Raw genomic sequence first — 9,558 nt, 5'->3', positions numbered from 1 at the left:
CTGAGTGATGCTTATATTAAGTCACGGACATTTTCAACTTCCCGTAGAAGGTGGGGGGCCACAGACAAGACAAGCTGGCCAAAGGAATATTCCATCCCATAGACGTCATGCTCAGTATATAAATGGGAGTTGGCTTGGGGGAAGGAATCGGTGATCACTTCTCTGGACAGGCGGGGCAAATGATCATTGGGTGTTGACAGTAATATATTTTGCATCACTTTATTCTATATATGCTTATTATTATTATTATTATTATTATTATTGTTGTTGTTGTTGTTGTTGTTGTTGTTGTTGTTACTGCTACTGCTTTTATTTTCTGTTACTCTTCTATTAAAAAATATTTATCTCCGCCCATGTTTTGTTTCTCCCTGTTTTTGCCTTTTCTCGCTATTCTACTTGAGACATCCCGTTTCATTTAAGAGCTGTTACCAGACCGGCCAGATCTGACTCAGTGTTGTGCAAGGGTCAGACACAGTAGGATCAAGCCTCAGAATAAGTAGTATAAACCCAGAAAAATATCAATCAGCAGGGTTATGACAAGAGAAAAATTAGGCTCCTGATCTAAGATAAACTCTGGGCAATGTGCTGAGAAGGGGCGGCAGGTTATTGTCAGTGAAACAGCCTCCATTGGGTCAGTTTCGATAGGGCATGCTTGAGCTCCTGGTTCCTCATGCTGTAGATGAGGGGGTTCACTGCTGGTGGAACCACCGAGTACAACACTGCCACCACCAGGTCCAGAGATGGGGAGGAGATGGAGAGGGGCTTCAGGTGGGCAAACATACCAGTGCTGATAAAGAGGGAGACCACGGCCAGATGAGGGAGGCACGTGGAAAAGGCTTTGTGCCGTCCCTGCTCAGAGGGGATCCTCAGCACCGCCCTCAAGATCTGCACATAAGACACCACAATGAAAACAGAACACCCAAAAGCTAAACAGACACTAACCACCAGAAGCCCAGCTTCCCTGAGGTAGGAGTGTGAGCAGGAGAGCTTGAGGATGTGGGGGATTTCACAGAAGAACTGGTCGAGGGCATTGCCCTGGCAGAGGGGGAGTGAAAATGTATTGGCCGTGTGCAGGAGAGAATTGAGAAACCCACTGGCCCAGACAGCTGCTGCCATGCGGACACAAGCTCTGCTGCCCAGGAGGGTCCCGTAGTGCAGGGGATGGCAGATGGCAATGTAGCGGTCATAGGCCATGACGGTGAGAAGATAAAACTCTGCTGAAATGAAGAAGCCAAACAGAAAGACTTGAGCAGCACACCCTGCATAGGAGATGGCCCTGGTGTTCCAGAGGGAATTGGCCATGGCTTTGGGGAGAGTGGTGGAGATGCAACCCAGGTCCAGAACAGAGAGGTTGAGAAGGAAGAAGTACATGGGGGTGTGAAGGCGGTGGTCACAGGCGATAGCGGTGATGATGAGGCCGTTTCCCAGGAAAGCAGCCAGGTAGATGCCCAGGAAGAGCCCGAAGGTCAAGAGCTGCAGCTCCCGAGTGTTTGCACATGCCAGGAGCAGGAACTGTGTGATGGAGCTGCTGTTGGACATTTGCTGCTTCTGGGCAGGGGGACATGGTCGAGGTCTGTTACCAGAGATTTTCCTAAGGAAAATGAAAGCCATTTCCCATAGACTTTGCCCCTCCTGTAATACGCCCTTTTCCTTTTCCAGGAGACATTCCACAGCTTCCTGACTCGAGCTCTGGTTTACTCTTGCTGATTGTGCTGTGAGGAGGGAAGAGTTCCTGGGAAGAGTGAGGACCGGGGTCCGTGCCGATGTTCTGCCTGTTCTGATGGAACCACCTACAATGCAGAAGGGCTTGTCAGCATCTGCACATGCATTGCTAAGGAACCAGGATGGCAGAAGGCAGTTGGAGAGGCTTTGGGTATTTTACAGCTCCCCCACCTCCCCTGGGCACTGTTCTGGGATGTCAGAAACCCTCAGCATTTCTGCTGCACTCCAGGAGAACAGAGTTAGTGCTGTGCGACGTGAGGATTGCCTGGGGCAGAGAGCAGAGTCAAGGGAGATGGTTTGTCCCTCCATCTTGCACCTTCATGAGATGGAGGGGGATTCCCTCTTCTATTATGCCATCAGACAGTGCTGAGAGCAGAAGGATCCATCTCAGACTATGAAATGTCTCACCCTTTCTCAAGGTCTCAGCAGCCCACCTCTAGCCAAGGACACCCACGGCTCATTTCACCCACCCAACAGCATTTCCTCAGTCACAGAGTCTCTGTGTTTCTCTGTGGGGCTTTGCGATAACACAAAGGTGCTATGGGACAGGTTGGCATCCTGGAGGGCAGCTCACAGCTTCCATGGACACCCAAAGGACATACCCAATTTATGGGATCTCACTGAGAGAAAATGGACTCCTTCCCCACCCCCACAGCCTGCATTGCCCACAGCCCCACAGGTCAGAGGAAAGCTGGGACAATGGTTCCCATGGACACACTGGCAGGAGTGGAAGAAGATCAGTGTGGGACTCTGCAGCTGAAATTCCCATCCCCAAGTACGCTGACAGCAATAAAAAGATAACTTTAAAGGAGACACATGAAGAAACCAGGAGACATCCCATGAGGGTCTGACTGGGCGAGGCACGGGGAGAGGCAGCCGGGCACTCAGGACAGCATTACCCTCACCCTGCTGGGCACGCCACCACCCAGACACTGATCATGCAGGGCAGGTGCCCTCAGCCCCACCGCTGGGCAGCAGCAATGGGGCACGTGGCAGGAGGGATGCCCCTCGCCTCTCCTGCTGCTCTGCCGGGCACAGAGCTGACTCCCACCCCAGAGCCCATGGCCGTGAGGGCTGAGGGCTGTGCTGGGTGGCTCAGGGAAGGCACCTGCACTGCAGGGGTGGCTGGAGGTGCCCCTATCTCCCCTGCAGCAGGGCTTCCAGGAGCAGCTCCCTCCTTCCCTGCCCATCTCCACTGCCTGGAGCTCTCCCTGCCAGCAGCCTTTTCCCTGCCCCCACGTCTCTTCCCTGCCAGTGCTCGCAGACCCCATGGCAGCCCCCGTGTGCCCAGCTCTGCCCTGCAGCCTCTGCGTGTGTGCAGGGGCTAAAGGGCAGGTGCCACAGACCCTGGTGAGACTGGAAAGGGGATGCTGGTGCTGTCTGTAGCCCCCAGAGCTGGAAACCGAAGACACAGACTCAGGAAAGCTCCCTATCTCTACATGAGCCCTCCTTTGATCTTTCATTTGAAAGTCCTCTTGGACATGTGCTACTGCCCACCCAGCCAACCAAGAGAAGAAACAGCAAAAGAAATTTACCTTCATATTAAGGGAACTCCATCTTGAAAAGTCCCTCCAGGAATGACCAGAGGTCATCTGGAGGTGTAAACAGCCCTGACCCACACAGCACCCTCTTCAAAGCAGAATGACCCTGCCCTGCCAGGGGTTGCTCCTTCCACCCACAGCTTCTCCCCACAGAAGCTACGTGGGACCTCTCTGGGCAGGCGGAGAGCTGACCCTGGCAGGCAGCAGAGTCCCTGCCCAGCACAACGCCCCCGGGGTGCAGGGACCCTGCTGGCAAGGAAAGCCCTGCCCACCCCTGCCTGCACACCCACCTTCACAGCCCTTTGACCATTCCTGGGAGAAGGCAGCCGTCATGCTCGTGCCTCTGTTGGTGAAGCAGGGAAGCTCCGATTTAGAAAATGTCCTCTTATTCCACAGCAGAGAAGTTCTGAGCGTCCTCCTGAAAGATCCCACGGGCTGTGGGAGGTGCCAGCTGTTGGAGATCTCTCTATCTACTGCAGCTGCTCTGCTTTGGGAAGAGTTCTCCCCCAACTCGCCCTCAGCATCCTCCCTCTCCAGACTGCCTTCAACCTCTCTCTGCCTCCCTGCTCTGCCCTCGCTGCCTGCAGGCAGTGCCCTCAGCCCTGCTGCGCTGTGCAGAGGAGCTGCTCCTGGGCAGAGCTGTCTCTCTGCAGCGCTGCCCGCTTGCCAGGACCTCCCTCCGGCTCAGCAGCCCGGCCCAGCTCAGCAGCAGAGGACCTGCTGGGACTTTCTCTGCCTCCTCCCCGCGCTGCCCCAATCCCTCGAGGTGTCCCTGCGCCTCCAGGGCTGACAGCTCCTCCAAGGCAGCGGGGTCTCTCCTGGGGAGCAGAGTTTGAAGGACAATGAAGTCATCACTGACTGTCCCTCTCTGAACCCTGGACGGATCGATCCCTGTGGTGGGAAGGAATCTCTGCTCTGCCAGGGTGTGTGGACCTACAGGAGGCATCAATGTTCAGTGTTCCTCAGCAGTATTCTTGAGGCCGGAGGGGCATTCAGTTTCTCCAGTGCACCCCACAGACCCACCAGAGGGGGGATTCCTCTTGCCTCAGCTCAGCTGCCCTAAATCAGTGTGAGCTCCTCCTCTGAGGTGCCCTGTGAGTAATGGAGACAGAGGCCAGGAGGGAGCTTTTCCAATGCAAACACCGGGTGACATCTGAGGTGCCAGAGGTGGTTCAGGACACGTGCAGGGAACTGCAAGCTCTAATGGAGCAATTGTGAGAGACAGGGCAGCATCTGGGGGCATTGTCCTGGATGCTGGTGGGGAATCCCTTTGGCCAACAAAAACATAGAAGACCACAGAATCACAGGATCACAGAACGGTAGGGGTTGGAAGGAACCCTCAGAGATAGTCTAGTGCAACACCCCTGCCAATGTAGGGTCACCTTCAGCAGGTTGGACAGGAATGAAGCCAGGCGGCTTTTGAATATCTCCACAGAAGGAGACTCCACAGCCTCTCTGGACAGCCTGTTCCAGTGCTTTGTTGCCCTCAAAGTAAAGACATTTTTCCTTGTGTTCAGATGGAATTTCCTGTGTTCCAGTTTGTGCCCATTTCCCCTTGTCCTTTTGCTGGGCAGCACAGAAAAGAGTCTGGCCCCATCCTCTTGACACCCGTCTTTTAGATATTGATAAGCATTGAGGAGATCCCCTCTCAGCCTTCTCTTCTCCAGGCTCAACAGACGCAGCTCTCTCAGCTGTTTCTCATAAGAGAGGTGCTCCAGTCCCCTGAACATCTTTGTAGCCCTCTACTGGACTCTCTCCAGCAGTTCCCTGTGTTTCTTGCACTGGTGTACCTGGAACTGGCCACACTACTCTAGATTCGGCCTCAGAAGGGCAGAGCAGAGGGGAAGGATGACCCCCCTTCACCTGCTGGTCATGCTCTTTTGTAATTCACCCCAGGAGACTATAGGCCTTCTTGGCCAACAGGGCACATTGCTGGCTTATGGTCAACTTATTGTCCACCAGGAATCCCAGGTCCCTCTCAGCAAACTGCTTTGCAGCAGGTGAACCCCCAACCTTTACTGGTGCATGGGGTTTTTCCTCCCCAGGTGCAGGACCCTACACTTGCCCTGGCTGAACTTCATTATGTTCCTCTCCACCCAACTCTCCAGCCTTTCCAGGTCTCACTGATTGGCCTGCCATTTCCTGGGTCCTCCTTCTTGCCCTTTTTGAAGACTGGCGTGACTTTGGCTTTCCTCCAGTCGTCAGGCACCTCTCCTGTCCCCCTGACCTTTCAAAGATGATGGAGAGCGCCTTTGTAATAACATCTGCCAGGTCCCTCAACACTCCTGGGAGTGACCCATCAGGGCGGTGGGTGTCAAGTTTGCCTAAATGATCTCTAACCTGATCTTCCTCGACCAAGGGAAAGTCTTCATTTTCTCAGATTCTTTCTCTTCGCTCCTGGGTCTGGGATTGCTGAGGGCCGGCCTTACCAGTAAAGACTGAAGCAAAGAAGGTATCAGTAATTCTGCCTTCTCTGCATCTTCCGTCACCAGGGCGGGCACCCACCTCATTCAGTAGCAGGCCCACATTTTCCCTGGTCTACCTTTTACTACTGAGGTACTTGGAGAAGCCCTTCTTATTGTCCTTGACATCCCTGGCCAGGTTTAATTCCAAGTGGGCTTCAGCCTTCCTCGTTGCATCCCTACGTACTCTCGCAATGTTTATATACTCCTCCTCTCCCTGAAAAAAATGCCTCCCCAGCTCCCCTGTAGGCCCCCTTTAGGTACTGGAAGGGTCTATAACGTCTCCTTGAAGCCTTTTCTTATGCAGGCTGAACAACCCCAACTCTCTCAGCCTGTCTTCAGAGGAGAGGCGCTCCAGCCCTCTAATCATCTTTGTGAGCCTCCTCTGGACTCACTCCAACAGTTCCGTGTCCTTTTTCTGTTGGAGGGTCCAGAGCTGGATGCAGTACTCCAGGTGGAGTCTCACAAGAGTAGAGTAGAGGGGAAGAATCACCTCCCTCGACCTGCTGGCCATGCTGCTTTTAATGAAGCTCGGGATGTGCTTGGCTTTCTGGGATGCAGGCACACATTTCTGGTTCATGTTGAGCTTATCCACCAACACCTCCAAGTCCTTCTCCTCAGGGCTTCTCTCTATCCATTCTGCACCCAGCCTGTATTTGTGCTTTGGTTGACTTCCTCTTGCAACTCTAAACTTCAAACATTTTTGGTGTTGTTATTCTCTTTGCTTGGTTTTGTCTTGTTTTAATAAGTGATTTCTCAGCGATTTTGTGTGCTGCCTTTGTTTGCAAAGGCAAGTGATCATAAAATTGGGGTGGGATGCAGTGAGAGGGACACGGGAGTGCGGTGCCAGTGTAGGTGCCTGGGACCCTCTGCCCAGGCTCCAGCTGCAGCTTCCCAGGGGCTCTGGTCTCCAGCAGCTCCTCTGGGACAGCGACCAGGCCCAGGCAGGTGCTTCGGAGACACGGGGTCCTCTGGAGGCACCACTGGGTACTGATGGTCAGACAGCCGAGTGCTGCCTGGAAGCCTGAGACATTTTGACATGTGTATGAGCATGACCTCATCAGCTAAAACAAGAGAATACTTTTAATAAACATTCGGTCTTCTCCCATGAGATGTAGATGAGGAGTTTTCAGGATGTCCATTGACAGAAAGACAAGAGCTACTGACCTTTCCCTCTCTTTGCATTGTCAGGACTCTCTCTCTCAGCCTCTGAATTTAATCTCCCTCATCTTTCACGTATTTCCACCTCTCCTAAACGAAGTGGCCATGTCTGAAGGCACCTTTCCAGCAGTGCACGTGCACAGAAGAACTTGTGATTGCTCTCTACATTTCCCTTCCCCTTCCTCTTTCATCATTAGGAACACCTCTCAACAATCCCACTGCTGCTTTGAGCTTCAGGCAGTTAAAATTTGTCTTTCAGTAGTCTGTTGAATTCTGGGTTTAGGACATCGCTTCATTTGTTCTTATTTCCGTAATAACAGGTTCAACAAGACTTTAGGTTCAACAAGGTTTCAGGTTCAACAAGGCCAAGTGCCAGGTCCCGCACTTGGGTCACAACAACCCCATGGACAATACAGGCCTTGGGCAGAGGGGTTGGAAAGATGCCCGGCAGAAAAGGACCGGCAGATATGAGCCGGCAGTGTGCCCAGGTGGCCAAGAAGGCCAACAGCATCCTGGCCTGTATCAGGAATAGTGTCGCCAGCAGGACTAGGGAACTGGCCATACCCCTGTACTGGGCACTGGTGAGGCCCCACCTCGAGTACTGTGTTCAGTTTTGGGCCCCTCACTACAAGAAGGACCTTGAGGTGTTGGACCGTGTCCAGAGAAGGGCAACGAAGCTGGTGAGGGGTCTGGAGGACAAATCTTATGAGGAGCGGCTGAGGGAACTGGGGTTGTTTAGCCTGGAGAAGAGGAGGCTGAGGGGAGACCTTATTGCTCTCTACAGTTCCCTGAAAGGAGCTTGTAGAGAGGTGGGAACTGACCTCTTCTCCCTAGTGACAAGTGATAGGACAAGAGGAAATGGGTTCAAGTTATGCCAGGCAAGGTTTAGATTGGATATTAGGAATTTTTGTTTCACTGAAAGGGTTATCAAGCATTGGAATAAGCTGCCCAGGGAGGTGGTGGATTCGCCATGCCTGGAGGTGTTTAAAAGGGGGTAGATGTGGTACTTGGGGACATGGTTTAGAAGTGGTTCTGCCAGGGTAGGTTAATGGTTGGATTTGATGATCTTAAAGGTCCCTTCCAACCTCAACAATTCTATGATTCTGTGATTCTATTCTATGAAATCCATGCTGATGGTTCTTGGACATGTTCTTCTGTTATCGGTGCCCAGAAATGCCACCAAGGAGGGCTCTGACTGATGGCACAACACTCCTCACCAAAGTGAGCTTGTACAGCCTGTGGCTCCCTGGGTTGCACATTTGGACTCTTTCAAAGACGGGTGCTACATTTGCTTGTCCTCTCTCACCACAGACCTCTGCCAATCCTATGACCTTTCAAAAGGGATATTCCAAAGAAATATTGATCTTCCCCTGTAACCTTATTACCACTCTTCTCCCTGTTACACACTGTGTGTACTTCCTCTAATCTTTCAGATTCTTACCCTTCTCCTGAGACAATGTTCATTTCTAAAGTCATCTTTGCAGATGCAGACTCTCTGGGCAAAGGCCCTTTCCATTCTTCGCCAGTTTTCTCCTCCCCTTACTCTTTCTTCACTCAGATACCTCTCACCTGTGCTGCTGCTTTGACTTTCAAGGAGTTCAGAGCTTGCCTGTCTTTCAACAATCTAATTGTCTCCTCAGCCAACTCCTTAATTGTGTTTATATGTCTTGTCTATCTACCTTCCTAAACTCTTTCTCATAAGAACTCCCTTGTAGAAAGGCAGCCTCATTAGAGGTAGCTTGTCCTGAGCGTGTGATTGCGGACTGTGTGTTATTGTTTAGGAAATCTGATTATGCTTTACTTTTCTTTTCTTACAAACAGGAAAAGGTCTCCTGCGCCTGGGTGCAGCCAGGGCTCTGAGGAGCGCAGGTGGGAGATGGGGCAATGGAGCTGTGACATCCAGCTGCAGACTTCAGTGGAGAAGTCTGATGCAAGGACCAGGGGTGTCAGTCCCAGGTGGCCAATGTCAGAAATGGGGAGGGTGGGGAGGTGAGGAGCAAAGCTGTCCTACAGTGTCAGACCTCCAGGGACTGCTTCTCCTCCCTGTCCAGACCCCCTGAAGGGACACCCTGTATCCAGAACAATCAGAGAATGCTTCTATCCTAATCATAAGTGATAATCAGGAGTAATATAGTATATCCTTTAAAATGAAAAAGACATTTTTCTTAGGTGCACTTTGAAATCTCCTCCTTAACTACACTCTGAAACCTCTCTAATTGGCTGTACAAGTCTTGAAGATTTGAAGAAAATTACAAGAACGATGAACACCTTGTTAGGGCTTTCTGTCTTTTAATGAGCCCCACGGTGTATTTGGTGCTGAGTCCATGAGCCTCAGGCACTGAGAGAAGATTGAACAAAGTGCTCCAGAAGTCCAAGTCAGAAGCAAAGTACCTTGAAGCCTTGATTGGCCCCACTGAGGGTCGTTACTGCCAAAGCCTCCCCAGGGACTCGTTAGAGGAGATAACTGGAGGCTGTGGCTGCAGGTAGGCAAAGGCACTGGGCAGGTGGCTGTAATGCTGAGGAACCCCTTGGTTTGGTTGATGCAGCAGAAAGGCCAAACCTTGACCCTCAGGCCCTGGGAAGGCAAGTCCTGCCCACTGGTGGCTCAGGGCTCTTCCTGGTGGCCGTGGGGTGTGAGGGTGAGCGAGGCTGAGTGTAGGAAAATTCTGTGA

General features: G+C 52.1%; 1 protein-coding gene across 1 annotated transcript in view; it reads right to left on the bottom strand.

The window, feature by feature from the left end:
* Positions 1–609: 609 nt before the first annotated feature.
* The window catches only part of LOC309685867 (olfactory receptor 14A16-like), a gene marked incomplete at both ends in the record, with an annotated part of 61,098 nt that continues 52,149 nt past the window's right edge, over positions 610–9,558 (bottom strand). The window contains one exon of the mRNA XM_082501565.1: positions 610–1,259. Within this exon, the coding sequence (XP_082357691.1) occupies positions 610–1,259 (650 nt within the window). The remainder of the gene's footprint in view (positions 1,260–9,558) is intronic.

The sequence above is a fragment of the Vanellus vanellus genome (genome assembly GCF_965231255.1).
Source record: "Vanellus vanellus genome assembly, contig: HAP1_SCAFFOLD_89, whole genome shotgun sequence".
NCBI classification, from domain to species: Eukaryota; Metazoa; Chordata; class Aves; order Charadriiformes; family Charadriidae; genus Vanellus; species Vanellus vanellus.
Note: the sequence above shows the minus strand (reverse complement) of the source record. Positions and strands in the feature narration are given on the sequence as shown.